The sequence below is a fragment of the Ips typographus genome, linkage group LG15, assembly GCF_016097725.1.
Source record: "Ips typographus isolate SLU linkage group LG15, UJ_Ityp_2.0, whole genome shotgun sequence".
NCBI lineage: Eukaryota > Metazoa > Arthropoda > Insecta > Coleoptera > Curculionidae > Ips > Ips typographus.
Window position 1 is genome coordinate 8554319 of NC_138436.1, and position 19997 is coordinate 8574315.

Below are 19997 nucleotides of genomic sequence, written 5' to 3' on the forward strand. Positions count from 1 at the left end.
AGGGGGGGGAAGGTCGGCCTATAAATGGCTAAACAACACTTAAATGTGTTTATTTTCAATAATTTTAGTCGATAATCGACCTTCCGGTTACATCAGAGTGGTGACGTGACTTAAAAAGTGAAATTTTTGATGCTAATCATGCGGATACTTAGTACGGTCCTGGTGAGTGTTTGTAAAATTGCAGTTTTCTAGGTTATGGTAGCAGTTACAATAAAACTGACGTTACCATTCAATTCCCCGACCCCGATTTAGTCAAAAACGACTACTCATTCGTTTAAATCGGTTAAAATTAACGTTTGCCGCCCTTTTTGCCGTAGGGACGCCCTTTTGCAATATTTGAAATAACCCAGGCGAGTTTATACTCGTTTTCGGCTAATTTGGGGTCGGGGAATCCATTTTCGAAGTCAGTTTGTCCGTATCTAGCACCCAGTTCGAGAAACTTGACTTTCTCGCTTCTGGGTAGGAGTTACGTAAAAACAAACGTCACCACTGAATTCCCCGTCCTCGATTTAGTCGAAAAAGAGTACAAACTCGAATTTTTTGAAAAAAATCAAAATGGCGTCCGCGCGGTTCCATTTGCAATTTCCGCCATTTTGGTTTGAGCTAGCCCAGGCTTGATGGTACTCGTTTTCGACTAATTTGGGGTCGGGGAATTCATTCCTGCAGTCAGTTTTGTAATATCTCGTTCAGGGACTGAGAAAACTGCAGTTTTCCAAGTCATGGTGGCAGTTACAATAAAACTGACCACACCATTCAATTCCCCGACCCCGATTTAGTCAAAAACGACTACTCATTCGTTTAAATCGGTTAAAATAACGTTTGCCGCCCTTTTTGCCGTAGGGACGCCCTTTTGCAAGATTTGAAATAACCCAGGCGAGTTTATACTCGTTTTCGGCTAATTTGGGGTCGGAGAATTCATTTTCATTGTTAGTTTGACTCTATCTAGCACCCAGTTCGAGAAACTTGACTTTCTCGCTTCTGGGTAGGAGTTACGTAAAAACAAACGTCACCACTGAATTCCCCGTCCTCGATTTAGTAGAAAACGAGTACAAACTCGAATTTTTTGAAAAAAATCAAAATGGCGTCCGCGCGGTTCCATTTGCAATTTCCGCCATTTTGGTTTGAGCTAGCCCAGGCTTGATGGTACTCGTTTTCGACTAATTTGGGGTCGGGGAATTCATTCCTGCAGTCAGTTTTGTGGTATCTCGTTCAGGGCCTGAGAAAACTGCAGTTTTCCAAGTCATGGTGGCAGTTACAATAAAACTGACCACACCATTCAATTCCCCGACCCCGATTTAGTCAAAAACGACTACTCATTCGTTTAAATCGGTTAAAATAACGTTTGCCGCCCTTTTTGCCGTAGGGACGCCCTTTTGCAAGATTTGAAATAACCCAGGCGAGTTTATACTCGTTTTCGGCTAATTTGGGGTCGGAGAATTCATTTTCATTGTTAGTTTGACTCTATCTAGCACCCAGTTCGAGAAACTTGACTTTCTCGCTTCTGGGTAGGAGTTACGTAAAAACAAACGTCACCACTGAATTCCCCGTCCTCGATTTAGTAGAAAACGAGTACAAACTCGAATTTTTTGAAAAAAATCAAAATGGCGTCCGCGCGGTTCCATTTGCAATTTCCGCCATTTTGGTTTGAGCTAGCCCAGGCTTGATGGTACTCGTTTTCGACTAATTTGGGGTCGGGGAATTCATTCCTGCAGTCAGTTTTGTGGTATCTCGTTCAGGGCCTGAGAAAACTGCAGTTTTCCAAGTCATGGTGGCAGTTACAATAAAACTGACCACACCATTCAATTTCCCGACCCCGATTTAGTCAAAAACGACTACTCATTCGTTTAAATCGGTTAAAATAACGTTTGCCGCCCTTTTTGCCGTAGGGACGCCCTTTTGCAAGATTTGAAATAACCCAGGCGAGTTTATACTCGTTTTCGGCTAATTTGGGGTCGGAGAATTCATTTTCATTGTTAGTTTGACTCTATCTAGCACCCAGTTCGAGAAACTTGACTTTCTCGCTTCTGGGTAGGAGTTACGTAAAAACAAACGTCACCACTGAATTCCCCGTCCTCGATTTAGTAGAAAACGAGTACAAACTCAAATTTTTTGAAAAAAATCAAAATGGCGTCCGCGCGGCTCCATTTGCAATTTCCGCCATTTTGAAAAGAGATACCCCAGGCTTGATGGTACTCGTTTTCGACTAATTTGGGGTCGGGGAATCCATTTTTCAAGTCAGTTTGACAGTATCTGTCACCCAGTTCGAGAAATTTAGTATTTAATGGAAATTTAGGTTTACAAAAAAGTTACGAAAAAACAAATGTCACCATTGAATTCCCCGTCCTCGATTTAGTAGAAAACGAGTACAAACTCGAATTTTTTGAAAAAAATCAAAATGGCGTCCGCGCGGCTCCATTTGCAATTTCCGCCATTTTGGTTTGAGCTAGCCCAGGCTTGATGGTACTCGTTTTCGACTAATTTGGGGTCGGGGAATCCATTTTTCACGTCAGTTTGCCCGTATCCGTCACTCAGTTCGAGTAACTTGCAGATTGCGGTGGTTTTGGGTGCAGTTCGAGGGGAGGAAGTGCGACTGGTCGACCTGGAACCAAACGACGCTCAAAATCTGATCGAGCAACAGGACCAAACGTTGAAGTACGCCCCGAAAATCGATTCGAACGTACCGGCGGTACGGTTTTTGGGTACCAAATTCCAAAAAAAAAAATCCAAAAAATTTGATTTTTTTTTTGAAAATTTAGGTCAGGAACCCCACAATGTCCTGGAGGACATTTACCTGGCCAAACAGTACCACGGCCAGGACGGTGTGGGCGGGTACCTGTACGGGTACCAGGTACCCGATATAGCAAAGAACGAACAGAAAAAACCAGGAGGAAACCTGAAGGGGGCCTATAATTACGTCAACGGTGCCGGCCAGGAAATTCGCGTACGTATTCTGTTTCAACTTAAATTACTCACTTATTTGGGACACTTTTTATAGACTTTTATACGTCAATGGATAGCCAATGAAATAAGCTTTCCATTGACGTATAAAAGTTTGTAGGTTAGTTGGACGGTTTGGCCGCTAGAGGGCGTCAAAGTTGACCTATCAATTTTAGTGCACTTTTCTGTTCAAACTTAAATTACTCACTTATTTGGGACACTTTTTATAGACTTTTATACGTCAATGGATAGCCAATGAAATAAGCTTTCCATTGACGTAAAAATGTTGATGGGTTAATGGCATGGTTTGGCCGCTAGAGGGCGTCAAAGTTAATCAATGTTTTCTGTACATTTTTAGTGCACTCTTTCGTTCAAACCTAAATAACTCGCTTATTTCTGGCACTTTTGATGGAGTTTTATACGTCAATGGATAGCCAATGAAATAAGCTTTCCATTGACGTAAAAATGTTGATGGGTTAATGGCACGGTTTGGCCGCCAGAGGGCGTCAAAGTTAATCAATGTTTTCTGTACATTTTTAGTGCACTCTTTCGTTCAAACCTAAATAACTCGCTTATTTCTGGCACTTTTTATAGACTTTTATACATCAATGGATAGCCAATGAAATAAGCTTTCCATTGACGTATAAAAACTTGTAGGTTAATGGCACGGTTTGGCCGCTAGAGGGCGTCAAAGTTTTTTTTTCGAAACAGGTGGAATATTGGGACGACGGAACGGGATTCCATCAAATCGACAACATTCCAGACATTCTGCCTCAGCAAATTGAGGATCTGCCCGAGGTCAAGGAGGCCAAGGAAGCGTTCCTCAAACGGTGGCAAGCGGAAGCGGAACGGAACCAACATCCGGTTCGGTAGGTTCCACTTCCGGTTCCAACGTCAAAAAAAATTTGATATTTTTCTTGACAATTTGATGAAGGAGACAAAAAACATTAAAATGTCAAGAAAAAGCGTTTTTTTTTTTGACAAAAATTAGCAAAAAAATTAAATATTGTATTTTTCTTGACAGTTTGGTGGAGAAGCTATATTTACTTATATCAATTTGTCAAAAATAAATTGAATAGTATATTTTCTTGACAGTGTGGTGGAGGAGCCATATTTTCATTAAAATGTCAAGAAAAAATCGTTTTTCTTGGCAACTTGACAAAAAAAATGTAAATATTATATTTTTCTTGACAATTTGATGAAGGAGCCAAAAAAATGGCCAAATGTCAAAAACATTAAAATGTCAAGAAAAACCGGTTTTTTTTTTTGACAATTTGGCAAAAAAATTAAATATTGTATTTTTCTTGACAGTTTGGTGGAGAAGCTATATTTACTTAAAATGTCAAAAAAAATCGTTTATCTTGACAATTTGGCACAAAAAATTAATTATGATATTTTTCTTGACAGTTTTGTGGGAGAGCCATATTTTCATAAAAATGTCGAAAGAAAAATCGTTTTTCTTGACAACTTGACAAAAAAAATGTAAATATTATATTTTTCTTGACAGTTTGGTGGAGAAACTATATTTCATTAAAATGTCAACGAAATTAGTTTTTCTTGACAATTTGGCAAAAAAAAAATTGAATATTATATTTTCTTGACAGTTTGGTGGAGAAACTATATTTCATTAAAATGTCAAGGAAATTAGTTTTTCTTGACAATTTGGCAAAAAAAAAATTGAATATTATATTTTCTTGACAGTTTGGTGGAGAAACTATATTTCATTAAAATGTCAAGGAAATTAGTTTTTCTTGACAATTTGGCAAAAAAAAAATTGAATATTATATTTTCTTGACAGTTTGGTGGAGAAACTATATTTCATTAAAATGTCAAGGAAATTAGTTTTTCTTGACAATTTGGCAAAAAAAATTAATTATGATATTTTTCTTGACAGTTTTGTGGGAGAGCCATATTTTCATAAAAATGTCAAGAAAAACGATTTTTCTTGACAATTTGTCAAAAATAAATTGAATATTAGATTTTCTTGACAGTTTGGTGGAGGAGCCATATTTTCATTAAAATGTCGAAAGAAAAATCGTTTTTCTTGGCAACTTGACAAAAAAAATGTAAATATTATATTTTTCTTGACAGTTTGGTGGAGAAACTATATTTCATTAAAATGTCAAGGAAATTAGTTTTTCTTGACAATTTGGCAAAAAAAAAATTGAATATTATATTTTCTTGACAGTTTGGTGGAGAAACTATATTTCATTAAAATGTCAAGGAAATTAGTTTTTCTTGACAATTTGGCAAAAAAAAAATTGAATATTATATTTTCTTGACAGTTTGGTGGAGAAACTATATTTCATTAAAATGTCAAGGAAATTAGTTTTTCTTGACAATTTGGCAAAAAAAAAATTGAATATTATATTTTCTTGACAGTTTGGTGGAGAAACTATATTTCATTAAAATGTCAAGGAAATTAGTTTTTCTTGACAATTTGGCAAAAAAAATTAATTATGATATTTTTCTTGACAGTTTTGTGGGAGAGCCATATTTTCATAAAAATGTCAAGAAAAACGATTTTTCTTGACAATTTGTCAAAAATAAATTGAATATTAGATTTTCTTGACAGTTTGGTGGAGGAGCCATATTTTCATTAAAATGTCGAAAGAAAAATCGTTTTTCTTGGCAACTTGACAAAAAAAATGTAAATATTATATTTTTCTTGACAGTTTGGTGGAGAAACTATATTTCATTAAAATGTCAACGAAATTAGTTTTTCTTGACAATTTGGCAAAAAAAAAATTGAATATTATATTTTCTTGACAGTTTGGTGGAGAAACTATATTTCATTAAAATGTCAAGGAAATTAGTTTTTCTTGACAATTTGGCAAAAAAAAAATTGAATATTATATTTTCTTGACAGTTTGGTGGAGAAACTATATTTCATTAAAATGTCAAGGAAATTAGTTTTTCTTGACAATTTGGCAAAAAAAAAATTGAATATTATATTTTCTTGACAGTTTGGTGGAGAAACTATATTTCATTAAAATGTCAAGGAAATTAGTTTTTCTTGACAATTTGGCAAAAAAAAAATTGAATATTATATTTTCTTGACAGTTTGGTGGAGAAACTATATTTCATTAAAATGTCAAGGAAATTAGTTTTTCTTGACAATTTGGCAAAAAAAAAATTGAATATTATATTTTCTTGACAGTTTGGTGGAGAAACTATATTTCATTAAAATGTCAAGGAAATTAGTTTTTCTTGACAATTTGGCAAAAAAAATTAATTATGATATTTTTCTTGACAGTTTTGTGGGAGAGCCATATTTTCATAAAAATGTCGAAAGAAAAATCGTTTTTCTTGACAACTTGACAAAAAAAATGTAAATATTATATTTTTCTTGACAGTTTGGTGGAGAAACTATATTTCATTAAAATGTCAACGAAATTAGTTTTTCTTGACAATTTGGCAAAAAAAAAATTGAATATTATATTTTCTTGACAGTTTGGTGGAGAAACTATATTTCATTAAAATGTCAAGGAAATTAGTTTTTCTTGACAATTTGGCAAAAAAAAAATTGAATATTATATTTTCTTGACAGTTTGGTGGAGAAACTATATTTCATTAAAATGTCAAGGAAATTAGTTTTTCTTGACAATTTGGCAAAAAAAAAATTGAATATTATATTTTCTTGACAGTTTGGTGGAGAAACTATATTTCATTAAAATGTCAAGGAAATTAGTTTTTCTTGACAATTTGGCAAAAAAAAAATTGAATATTATATTTTCTTGACAGTTTGGTGGAGAAACTATATTTCATTAAAATGTCAAGGAAATTAGTTTTTCTTGACAATTTGGCAAAAAAAATTAATTATGATATTTTTCTTGACAGTTTTGTGGGAGAGCCATATTTTCATAAAAATGTCGAAAGAAAAATCGTTTTTCTTGACAACTTGACAAAAAAAATGTAAATATTATATTTTTCTTGACAGTTTGGTGGAGAAACTATATTTCATTAAAATGTCAACGAAATTAGTTTTTCTTGACAATTTGGCAAAAAAAAAATTGAATATTATATTTTCTTGACAGTTTGGTGGAGAAACTATATTTCATTAAAATGTCAAGGAAATTAGTTTTTCTTGACAATTTGGCAAAAAAAAAATTGAATATTATATTTTCTTGACAGTTTGGTGGAGAAACTATATTTCATTAAAATGTCAAGGAAATTAGTTTTTCTTGACAATTTGGCAAAAAAAAAATTGAATATTATATTTTCTTGACAGTTTGGTGGAGAAACTATATTTCATTAAAATGTCAAGGAAATTAGTTTTTCTTGACAATTTGGCAAAAAAAATTAATTATGATATTTTTCTTGACAGTTTTGTGGGAGAGCCATATTTTCATAAAAATGTCAAGAAAAACGATTTTTCTTGACAATTTGTCAAAAATAAATTGAATATTAGATTTTCTTGACAGTTTGGTGGAGGAGCCATATTTTCATTAAAATGTCGAAAGAAAAATCGTTTTTCTTGGCAACTTGACAAAAAAAATGTAAATATTATATTTTTCTTGACAGTTTGGTGGAGAAACTATATTTCATTAAAATGTCAAGGAAATTAGTTTTTCTTGACAATTTGGCAAAAAAAAAATTGAATATTATATTTTCTTGACAGTTTGGTGGAGAAACTATATTTCATTAAAATGTCAAGGAAATTAGTTTTTCTTGACAATTTGGCAAAAAAAAAATTGAATATTATATTTTCTTGACAGTTTGGTGGAGAAACTATATTTCATTAAAATGTCAAGGAAATTAGTTTTTCTTGACAATTTGGCAAAAAAAAAATTGAATATTATATTTTCTTGACAGTTTGGTGGAGAAACTATATTTCATTAAAATGTCAAGGAAATTAGTTTTTCTTGACAATTTGGCAAAAAAAATTAATTATGATATTTTTCTTGACAGTTTTGTGGGAGAGCCATATTTTCATAAAAATGTCAAGAAAAACGATTTTTCTTGACAATTTGTCAAAAATAAATTGAATATTAGATTTTCTTGACAGTTTGGTGGAGGAGCCATATTTTCATTAAAATGTCGAAAGAAAAATCGTTTTTCTTGGCAACTTGACAAAAAAAATGTAAATATTATATTTTTCTTGACAGTTTGGTGGAGAAACTATATTTCATTAAAATGTCAACGAAATTAGTTTTTCTTGACAATTTGGCAAAAAAAAAATTGAATATTATATTTTCTTGACAGTTTGGTGGAGAAACTATATTTCATTAAAATGTCAAGGAAATTAGTTTTTCTTGACAATTTGGCAAAAAAAAAATTGAATATTATATTTTCTTGACAGTTTGGTGGAGAAACTATATTTCATTAAAATGTCAAGGAAATTAGTTTTTCTTGACAATTTGGCAAAAAAAAAATTGAATATTATATTTTCTTGACAGTTTGGTGGAGAAACTATATTTCATTAAAATGTCAAGGAAATTAGTTTTTCTTGACAATTTGGCAAAAAAAAAATTGAATATTATATTTTCTTGACAGTTTGGTGGAGAAACTATATTTCATTAAAATGTCAAGGAAATTAGTTTTTCTTGACAATTTGGCAAAAAAAATTAATTATGATATTTTTCTTGACAGTTTTGTGGGAGAGCCATATTTTCATAAAAATGTCGAAAGAAAAATCGTTTTTCTTGACAACTTGACAAAAAAAATGTAAATATTATATTTTTCTTGACAGTTTGGTGGAGAAACTATATTTCATTAAAATGTCAACGAAATTAGTTTTTCTTGACAATTTGGCAAAAAAAAAATTGAATATTATATTTTCTTGACAGTTTGGTGGAGAAACTATATTTCATTAAAATGTCAAGGAAATTAGTTTTTCTTGACAATTTGGCAAAAAAAAAATTGAATATTATATTTTCTTGACAGTTTGGTGGAGAAACTATATTTCATTAAAATGTCAAGGAAATTAGTTTTTCTTGACAATTTGGCAAAAAAAAAATTGAATATTATATTTTCTTGACAGTTTGGTGGAGAAACTATATTTCATTAAAATGTCAAGGAAATTAGTTTTTCTTGACAATTTGGCAAAAAAAAAATTGAATATTATATTTTCTTGACAGTTTGGTGGAGAAACTATATTTCATTAAAATGTCAAGGAAATTAGTTTTTCTTGACAATTTGGCAAAAAAAATTAATTATGATATTTTTCTTGACAGTTTTGTGGGAGAGCCATATTTTCATAAAAATGTCGAAAGAAAAATCGTTTTTCTTGACAACTTGACAAAAAAAATGTAAATATTATATTTTTCTTGACAGTTTGGTGGAGAAACTATATTTCATTAAAATGTCAACGAAATTAGTTTTTCTTGACAATTTGGCAAAAAAAAAATTGAATATTATATTTTCTTGACAGTTTGGTGGAGAAACTATATTTCATTAAAATGTCAAGGAAATTAGTTTTTCTTGACAATTTGGCAAAAAAAAAATTGAATATTATATTTTCTTGACAGTTTGGTGGAGAAACTATATTTCATTAAAATGTCAAGGAAATTAGTTTTTCTTGACAATTTGGCAAAAAAAAAATTGAATATTATATTTTCTTGACAGTTTGGTGGAGAAACTATATTTCATTAAAATGTCAAGGAAATTAGTTTTTCTTGACAATTTGGCAAAAAAAATTAATTATGATATTTTTCTTGACAGTTTTGTGGGAGAGCCATATTTTCATAAAAATGTCAAGAAAAACGATTTTTCTTGACAATTTGTCAAAAATAAATTGAATATTAGATTTTCTTGACAGTTTGGTGGAGGAGCCATATTTTCATTAAAATGTCGAAAGAAAAATCGTTTTTCTTGGCAACTTGACAAAAAAAATGTAAATATTATATTTTTCTTGACAGTTTGGTGGAGAAACTATATTTCATTAAAATGTCAAGGAAATTAGTTTTTCTTGACAATTTGGCAAAAAAAAAATTGAATATTATATTTTCTTGACAGTTTGGTGGAGAAACTATATTTCATTAAAATGTCAAGGAAATTAGTTTTTCTTGACAATTTGGCAAAAAAAAAATTGAATATTATATTTTCTTGACAGTTTGGTGGAGAAACTATATTTCATTAAAATGTCAAGGAAATTAGTTTTTCTTGACAATTTGGCAAAAAAAAAATTGAATATTATATTTTCTTGACAGTTTGGTGGAGAAACTATATTTCATTAAAATGTCAAGGAAATTAGTTTTTCTTGACAATTTGGCAAAAAAAATTAATTATGATATTTTTCTTGACAGTTTTGTGGGAGAGCCATATTTTCATAAAAATGTCAAGAAAAACGATTTTTCTTGACAATTTGTCAAAAATAAATTGAATATTAGATTTTCTTGACAGTTTGGTGGAGGAGCCATATTTTCATTAAAATGTCGAAAGAAAAATCGTTTTTCTTGGCAACTTGACAAAAAAAATGTAAATATTATATTTTTCTTGACAGTTTGGTGGAGAAACTATATTTCATTAAAATGTCAACGAAATTAGTTTTTCTTGACAATTTGGCAAAAAAAAAATTGAATATTATATTTTCTTGACAGTTTGGTGGAGAAACTATATTTCATTAAAATGTCAAGGAAATTAGTTTTTCTTGACAATTTGGCAAAAAAAAAATTGAATATTATATTTTCTTGACAGTTTGGTGGAGAAACTATATTTCATTAAAATGTCAAGGAAATTAGTTTTTCTTGACAATTTGGCAAAAAAAAAATTGAATATTATATTTTCTTGACAGTTTGGTGGAGAAACTATATTTCATTAAAATGTCAAGGAAATTAGTTTTTCTTGACAATTTGGCAAAAAAAATTAATTATGATATTTTTCTTGACAGTTTTGTGGGAGAGCCATATTTTCATAAAAATGTCAAGAAAAACGATTTTTCTTGACAATTTGTCAAAAATAAATTGAATATTAGATTTTCTTGACAGTTTGGTGGAGGAGCCATATTTTCATTAAAATGTCGAAAGAAAAATCGTTTTTCTTGGCAACTTGACAAAAAAAATGTAAATATTATATTTTTCTTGACAGTTTGGTGGAGAAACTATATTTCATTAAAATGTCAAGGAAATTAGTTTTTCTTGACAATTTGGCAAAAAAAAAATTGAATATTATATTTTCTTGACAGTTTGGTGGAGAAACTATATTTACTTAAAATGTCAAAAAAAATCGTTTATCTTGACAATTTGGCAAAAATAATTAATTATAATATTTTTCTTGACAGTTTGGTGGAGGAGCCATATTTTCATAAAAATGTCAAGAAAAACGATTTTTCTTGACAATTTGGCAAAAAAAAAAATTGAATATTATATTTTCTTGACAGGTTGGTGGAGGAGCCATATTTTCATTAAAATGTCGAAAGAAAAATCGTTTTTCTTGGCAACTTGACAAAAAAAATGTAAATATTATATTATTCTTGACAATTTGATGAAGGAGCCAAAAAAATGGCCAAATGTCAAAAACATTAAAATGTCAAGAAAAACCGGTTTTTTTTTTGACAATTTGGCAAAAAAATTAAATATTGTATTTTTCTTGACAGTTTGGTGGAGAAGCTATATTTACTTAAAATGTCAAAAAAAAATCGTTTATCTTGACAATTTGGCAAAAAAAATTAATTATGATATTTTTCTTGACAGTTTTGTGGGAGAGCCATATTTTCATAAAAATGTCAAGAAAAACAATTTTTCTTGACAATTTGTCAAAAATAAATTGAATATTATATTTTCTTGACCGTTTGGTGGAGGAGCCATATTTTCATTAAAATGTCGAAAGAAAAATCCTTTTTCTTGGCAAATTGACAAAAAAAATGTAAATATTATATTTTTCTTGACAGTTTGGTGGGAGAGCCATATTTTCATAAAAATGTCAAGAAAAACGATTTTTCTTGACAATTTGGCAAAAAAAAAAATTGAATATTATATTTTCTTGACAGGTTGGTGGAGGAGCCATATTTTCATAAAAATGTCAAGAAAAATCGTTTTTCTTGGCAAATTGACAAAAAAAATGTAAATATTATATTTTTCTTGACAGTTTGGTGGAGAAACTATATTTCATTAAAATGTCAAGAAAATTAGTTTTTCTTGACAATTTGTCAAAAATAAATTGAATATTATATTTTCTTGACAGTTTGGTGGAGGAGCCATATTTTCATAAAAATGTCAAGAAAAACGATTTTTCTTGACAATTTGGCAAAGAAAAATTAATTATTAAAAAATATTGTTGCGCAGAAATCCGTACAACAGCGAGGGCCAGTACGCCACTGGGCCGTTGTCAGTTCAAGGTCAAAGGGAACGGGCGGCCTTTTTTGCCACCCAGCCGCCCACACTAGCCGCCCAACGACCCGGTAACGCACCAAAAAAAAAAAAAATTCGTTTTTAGGAAATTTTTTTTTTTTTTTTTTTTCAGCCGCTGCCCCCACCTACCAAACAGGTAGTAAACCATTTTGGAAAATTTTCAAAGTGACGCCCCTCGATTTGGCACTTAATTTACCACATTTTTGCTCTCCTGCAAAATTTTCGTATCTCTAACCGTTTTTGAGTTATTTAGCAAAATCGGTTTCTTGAAAACTTTGACCCAAATTGTCAAAACGGACCCAAAAATTTTCAAAATGTAATAACTCCGCCATTTTTCAAGTTACAGGGTGCGCAAACCACTCAAATTAAAGCTTTTTGAGTGCTCTTTCCTGTCATATCAAACACTTGGGTGGTTTCAAACAAATATATACAGGGTGGCCCAAAATAGAGTGTTAGGTCACTTTGGTGCCCTTTTAGGTACCTTTAGGGGCTCGAATGGGTTTGCAAAAACACAGTACCAGATTCTACGCTTGATTTAGAACATTTTTGCTCTCTTTCAAAATTTTCGTATCTCTAACCGTTTTCGAGATATTTAACAAAAACCAGTTGCACGCCATTTTGACCAAAATGGCCCCTAAAATTTTCAAAATGTAATAACTCCGCCATTTTTCAAGTTACAGGGTGCGCAAACCACTCAAATTAAAGCTTTTTGAGTGCTCTTTCCTGTCATATCAAACACTTGGGTGGTTTCAAACAAATATATACAGGGTGGCCCAAAATAGAGTGTTAGGTCACTTTGGTGCCCTTTTAGGTACTTTTAGGGGCTCGAATTGGTTTGCAAAAATACAGTACCAGATTCTACGCTCAATTTAGAACATTTTTGCTCTCTTTCAAAATTTTCGTATCTCTAACCGTTTTCGAGATATTTAACAAAAACCAGTTGCACGCCATTTTGACCAAAATGGCCCCTAAAATTTTCAAAATGTAATAACTCCGCCATTTTTCAAGTTACAGGGTGCGCAAACCACTCAAATTAAAGCTTTTTGAGTGCTCTTTCCTGTCATATCAAACACTTGGGTGGTTTCAATCAAATATATACAGGGTGGCCCAAAATAGAGTGTTAGGTCACTTTGGTGCCCTTTTAGGTACTTTTAGGGGCTCGAATTGTTTTGCAAAAACACAGTACCAGATTCTACGCTTGATTTATAACATTTTTGCTCTCTTTCAAAATTTTCGTATCTCTCACCGTTTTCGAGATATTTAACAAAAACCAGTTGAACGCCATTTTGACCAAAATGGCCCCCAAAATTTTCAAAATGTAATAACTCCGCCATTTTTCAAGTTACAGGGTGCGCAAACCACTCAAATTAAAGCTTTTTGAGTGCTCTTTCCTGTCATACCACTCACACGAACGGTTTTTGTCCAGTATATACAGGGTGTGGCAAATTAGAGGGTTGGGTTGTATTTTCGGCCCCTGGAGGCTCTTAGGGGCTTTGCCCCCTTTTCAAACTTACTCAACCAGATTCTACGGGCAATTCTGATTAATTTTGCTCTCTTTCAAAATTTTCGTATCTCTAACCGTTTTCGAGATATTTAGCAAAAACCAGTTGCATGTCATTTTGACCAAAATGGCCCCCAAAATTTTCAAAATTTAATAACTCCGCCATTTTTCAAGTTACAGGGTGCGCAAACCACTCAAAATAAAGCTTTTTGAGTGCTCTTTCCTGTCATATCAGACACTTGGGTGGTTTCAATCAAATATATACAGGGTGGCCCAAAATAGAGTGTTGGGTCACTTTGGTGCCCTTTTAGGTACCTTTAGGGACTCAAATGGGTTTGCAAAAACACAGTACCAGATTCTACGCTTGATTTAGAACATTTTTGCTCTCTTTCAAAATTTTCGTATCTCTCACCGTTTTCGAGATATTTACGAAAAACTAGTTTATTGTTTGGCACTTTTTTTGTACACCCAGTCGTTCAAACTGAAATAACTCGCTTATTTGTGACACCCTGTATAGAGTGTTATAGGTCAATGGATAGCCAATGAAATAAGCTTTCCATTGACGTACTAAAATTGGGTGGTTAATTACCCGGTTCGGCCGCTAGGGGGCGTCAAAGTTGGCCAAATCAAAAAATGGCAAAATAGTGAGGTTAAAAAACATTTTTCAGCCGCTACGGTGCAGCGGACCGCTTACGTCCAGCAGGTGCAGCAACCAAGCGGTCAGTAGGGGACTGGTACAGGGTGGAACAAAAAAAAATAATTTTTTTTTTTGGAATTTTCCAGGTCCGGCCCTGCCCGAAGACGACGGTTCCTACAATCCGGACAACGAGGGCCGGTACGTCCCTGGCGAGGACGAACAGACTACAGGGCCGCCCAAGGGATTTTTCTACGCCTTCGACTATCCCGTCGGCATTATTACGAAAAATCAGGGCCGGACTGGGCCCCTAAAACAGTGAAAAAATTAAAAAATCTGTCAAATGTCAAAATTAAAAAAATTTAATAAAAATCCCCAATTTTAAAATAAATGGACATGTGCTCCAATGTAACAAAGTGGTTTTACTGGGAATTTCCTCGAAAAACGTACACGCGGCAACGTGGCAACGTTTTAAAAGGCAACAATGCAAAAATTGGTTTTTGTTAAATATCTCAAAAACGGTGAGAGATACGAAAATTTTCCAAGAGAGCAAAATTAATCAGAATTGCCCGTAGAATCTGGGTGAGTAAGTTTGAAAAGGGGGCCAAGCCCCTAAGGGCCTCCAGGGGCCAAAAATACAAACCAACCCTCTAATTTGCCACACCCTGTATATACTGGACAAAAAACGTTCGAGTGAGTGGTATGACAGGAAAGAGCACTCGAAAAGCTTTAATTTGAGTGGTTTGCGCATCCTGTAACTTGAAAAATGGCGGAGTTATTACATTTTGAAAATTTTAGGTTAGGTTAGGTCAAAATGGCGTGCAACTGGTTTTTCGTAAATATCTCGAAAACGGTGAGAGATACGAAAATTTTGAAAGAGAGCTAAAAAAATATTCTAAATTGAGCGTAGAATCTGGTACTGTGTTTTTGCAAACCCATTCGAGCCCCTAAAGGTACCTAAAAGGGCACCAAAGTGACCAAACACTCTATTTTGGGCCACCCTGTATATATTTGATTGAAACCACCCAAGTGTTTGATATGACAGGAAAGAGCACTCAAAAAGCTTTAATTTGAGTGGTTTGCGCATCCTGTAACTTGAAAAATGGCGGAGTTATTACATTTTGAAAATTTTAGGTTAGGTTAGGTCAAAATGGCGTGCAACTGGTTTTTGTTAAATATCTCGAAAACGGTGAGAGATACGAAAATTTTGAAAGAGAGCAAAATTGATCAGAATTGCCCGTAGAATCTGGCTGAGTAAGTTTGAAAAGGGGGCGAAGCCCCTGAGGGCCTCCAGGGGCCAAAAATACAACCCAACCCTCTAATTTGCCACACCCTGTATATACTGGACAAAAACCGTTCGAGTGAGTGGTATGACAGGAAAGAGCACTCGAAAAGCTTTAATTTGAGTGGTTTGCGCATTCTGTAACTTGAAAAATGGCGGAGTTATTACATTTTGAAAATTTTAGGTTAGGTTAGGTCAAAATGGCGTGCAACTGGTTTTTGTTAAATATCTCGAAAACGGTGAGAGATACGAAAATTTTCCAAGAGGGCAAAAATGTTCTAAATCAAGCGTAGAATCTGGTACTGTGTTTTTGCAAACCAATTCGAGCCCCTAAAGGTATCTAAAAGGGCACCAAAGTGACCAAACACTCTATTTTGGGCCACCCTGTATATATTTGATTGAAACCACCCAAGTGTTTGATATGACAGGAAAGAGCACTCAAAAAGCTTTAATTTGAGTGGTTTGCGCACCCTGTAACTTGAAAAATGGCGGAGTTATTACATTTTGAAAATTTTAGGGTCCATTTTGACAATTTGGGTCAAAGTTTTCAAGAAACCGATTTTGCTAAATAACTCAAAAACGGTTAGAGATACGAAAATTTTGAAAGAGAGCAAAAATGTTTAGGATTCACTGCTCTACCCGGCAATGGCAAAAAAATTTCGAAAAAAACCACAAATCGACCCGAAAAATGATGTATTAACTTTCGTTTTTCAAGAATTTCTCCACAATCTCCTGATCCTCTTTCCGTTTCTCCTTGCGCTCATTTTCCACCTGTTCCTTGACGATATTGATGCGCAACGTGTCCACGCAGTCAATGTACTGATCCATCGAAGGTTTGCAACGAATCGGACAGCACGAGTGTTTCTTCAAACAATGGACAATCTAAGTAAAAAAAAAAAAAATTTTTTGGACACTTTTTGCTTTGACCTTGAATAACTCGCTTATTTGACAGTTGACAGGAAAATGTCATTGAAGCAAAAATGTAGCCCATAGTGTCAGCTTTCAGAAAATATGGCCGCTTAAGTTAATCGGTTGCACCGTTAGGCCGCTAGAGGGCGTCAAAGTTGACCTAAATTTCCAGACCAACATTTTTGGACACTTTTTGCTTTGACCTTGAATAACTCGCTTATTTGACAGTTGACAGGAAAATGTCATTGAAGCAAAAATGTAGCCCAAAGTGTCAGCTTTCAGAAAATATGGCCGCTTAAGCTAATCGGTTGCACCGTTAGGCCGCTAGAGGGCGTCAAAGTTGACCGAAACTTTCCACACCAACATTTTTGGACACTTTTTGCTTTGACCTTGAATAACTCGCTTATTTGACAGTTGACAGGAAAATGTCATTGAAGCAAAAATGTAGCCCAAAGTGCCAGCTTTCAGAAAATATGGCCGCTTAAGTTAATCGGTTGCACCGTTAGGCCGCTAGAGGGCGTCAAAGTTGACCGAAACTTTCCACACCAACATTTTTGGACACTTTTTGCTTTGACCTTGAATAACTCGCTTATTTGACAGTTGACAGGAAAATGTCATTGAAGCAAAAATGTAGCGCAAAGTGTCAGCTTTCAGAAAATATGGCCGCTTAAGTTAATCGGTTGCACCGTTAGGCCGCTAGAGGGCGTCAAAGTTGACCGAAACTTTCCAGACCAACATTTTTGGACACTTTTTGCTTTGACCTTGAATAACTCGCTTATTTGACAGCTGACAGGAAAATGTCATTGAAGCAAAAATGTAGCCCAAAGTGTCAGCTTTCAGAAAATATGGCCGCTTAAGTTAATCGGTTGCACCGTTAGGCCGCTAGAGGGCGTCAAAGTTGACCGAAACTTTCCACACCAACATTTTTGGACACTTTTTGCTTTGACCTTGAATAACTCGCTTATTTGACAGTTGACAGGAAAATGTCATTGAAGCAAAAATGTAGCCCAAAGTGTCAGCTTTCAGAAAATATGATCAAATCACGTGATTGCTTGGTCGGTTTGGCCGCTAGAGGGCGTCAAAGTTGCACCACCCACAATCCCCCCCTCACCCTCCTCTAGCGGCTAGTTTCTCAAGGAAAATCAATACTTACTTCCTCGCCGTGGCACACTTGAGGCCGTACCGGCTCTAAACTACCTTCCACCTCGTCCGCCATTTTGTTGAAACAATTGACAGTCAAACCGTACTCGTTCGAGTGGGCGTCGTCCAAACACTTCAGCCTCATCATCCACTCTTGTTCTGTGACGTTTTGAGGCAAATTGAGGTCGTCCGAGGCCGTTTTTCTGCCGGCTACGCTCAAAATCAACTCAAAAACTCCTCAAAAATGAGCAAAAATCCACTCACACTCCCTCTCCTCCCTCATCAAACGGTCCACGCAACTCTCGGAGAGGTTGATGACGCTCTCCCCCCTCTCCGCGCATGGAAAGAGGACGTTGCCCATTTTTTGAGGGCTGCAGCACTCCTCCGATCCGCCCAGATGTCACTGGGACATGATTTGATGATTTGACAGCTGTCACGCGATAATTATTGACGTTCGAGCGATTGACACTGTATTGACACAACTATCAGGTAAAAATGACAGTGTTTCGTTTGAACCCGTATAACTCCCTTATTTGACTGTCAAGGTGTGGATATTTATACGTCGATGGATAGCCAATGAAATGGGCTTTCCATTGATATAAAAAAGTTGATTGGTTAGCGGTAGGGTTTGGCCGCTAGAGGGCGCCAAAGTTGACCTAAATTTCCAGACCAACATTTTTGGACACTTTTTGCTTTGACCTTGAATAACTCGCTTATTTGACAGTTGACAGGAAAATGTCATTGAAGCAAAAATGTAGCCCAAAGTGTCAGCTTTCAGAAAATATGGCCGCTTAAGTTAATCGGTTGCACCGTTCGGCCGCTAGAGGGCGTCAAAGTTGACCTAAATTTCCAGACCAACATTTTTGGACACTTTTTGCTTTAACCTTGAATAACTCGCTTATTTGACAGTTGACAGGAAAATGTCATTGAAGCAAAAATGTAGCGCAAAGTGTCAGCTTTCAGAAAATATGGCCGCTTAAGTTAATCGGTTGCACCGTTAGGCCGCTAGAGGGCGTCAAAGTTGATCTAAATTTCCAGACCAACATTTTTGGACACTTTTTGCTTTGTCTCTGAATAACTCGCTTATTTGACAGTTGACGTCGAAATGTCACTGAAACAAAAATGTAGCCCAAAGTGTCAGCTTTCAGAAAATATGATCAAATCACGTGATTGGTTGGTCGGTTTGGCCGCTAGAGGGCGTCAAAGTTTCACTAAATAAAAAAAACAGTGATTTTTTGACACTTGTCGCTTTGACCTCGAATAACTCGCTTATTTGACAGTTGACGTCAAAATGACATTGAAACAAAAATGTAGCCCAAAGTGTCAGCTTTCAGAATATATGATTAAATCACGTGATTGGTTGGTAGGTTTGGCCGCTAGAGGGCGTCAAAGTCGCTAAATAAAAAAAAACACTGATTTTTTGACACTTGTCTCCGAATAACTCGCTTATTTGATAGTTGACGTCAAAATGTCACTGAAGGTAAAAGATAGCCCAAAGTGTCAGCTTACAGAATATATGATCAAATCACGTGATTGGTTAGTCGGTTTAGCCGCTAGAGGGCGTCAAAGTCACTAAATAAAAAAAAAACACTGATTTTTTGACACTTGTCGCTTTGACCTCGAATAACTCGCTAATTTGACAGTTGACGTCAAAATGACATTGAAACAAAAATGTAGCCCAAAGTGTCAGCTTTCAGAAAATATGATCAAATCACGTGATTGATTGGTCGGTTTGGCCGCTAGAGGACGTCAAAGCCACTATAGACGACAAAAACACTGTTTTCTTGACACTTGTCTCTTTGTCACTGAATAACTCGCTTATTTGACAGTTGACGTCAAAATGTCACTGAAACAAAAATGTAGCCCAAAGTGTGAGCTTTCAGAAAATATGGCCGCTTAAGTTAATCGATTGCACCGTTTGGCCGCTAGAGGGCGTCAAAGCTGCACGGTAAACGCTAATTAAGGCAACGTTTACACAGTCACTTTTACCTCATTTTGGCACACTTTCTCTCATGGCAGTCTTGATTAATCTTCCGACCGGTCAACAATGCCGCGTCTCGTCGTAATTGTGACAGTTTTGACGTGTCTACGTCACTGTGACAGTTCAGTGACAGCCGTCAGTTTTCCGTCAAATTTGACAGTTTCGATGGGCGTAAACGTGACGTCACCTGTCAAATTATACCTTCCAGTGGCCACGGTGAGCAAGTTTCCGCCCATTTTGGAGTTTTTCGTGCAAAAAATCCAGTCCGCCCAATCCGCCTACGTTTACGAGGATCTGAGCCGCCCGTCCACTTACGACCGCCC

At 34.6% G+C, this 19997-nt stretch overlaps 2 protein-coding genes across 3 annotated transcripts; one reads left to right on the forward strand and one right to left on the reverse strand.

Moving 5' to 3' along the window:
- On the forward strand, window positions 1-14778 carry LOC145738512 (uncharacterized). 2 transcript variants are annotated; one of them, XM_081993362.1, is made up of 8 exons: window positions 1-162; window positions 2549-2699; window positions 2757-2941; window positions 3649-3806; window positions 12162-12277; window positions 12340-12363; window positions 14397-14447; window positions 14512-14778. In XM_081993362.1, exons 1-8 carry the CDS (start codon window positions 130-132, stop codon window positions 14682-14684), a joined length of 891 nt encoding a protein of 296 aa, XP_081849488.1. In that variant the 5' UTR covers window positions 1-129; the 3' UTR covers window positions 14685-14778. The 2 variants fall into 2 exon arrangements, with proteins under 2 accessions (XP_081849488.1, XP_081849489.1); XM_081993363.1 differs by lacking the exon at window positions 14397-14447.
- Window positions 14779-16320: 1542 nt separating this feature from the next.
- On the reverse strand, window positions 16321-18151 carry LOC145738516 (uncharacterized). The gene is made up of 3 exons (XM_081993369.1): window positions 17958-18151; window positions 17707-17903; window positions 16321-16526 (listed from the first exon to the last, which is right to left on the reverse strand). The coding sequence occupies exons 1-3, from the start codon at window positions 18052-18054 to the stop codon at window positions 16341-16343; spliced, it is 480 nt and encodes a 159-aa protein (XP_081849495.1). The 5' UTR covers window positions 18055-18151; the 3' UTR covers window positions 16321-16340.
- Window positions 18152-19997: the final 1846 nt, after the last annotated feature.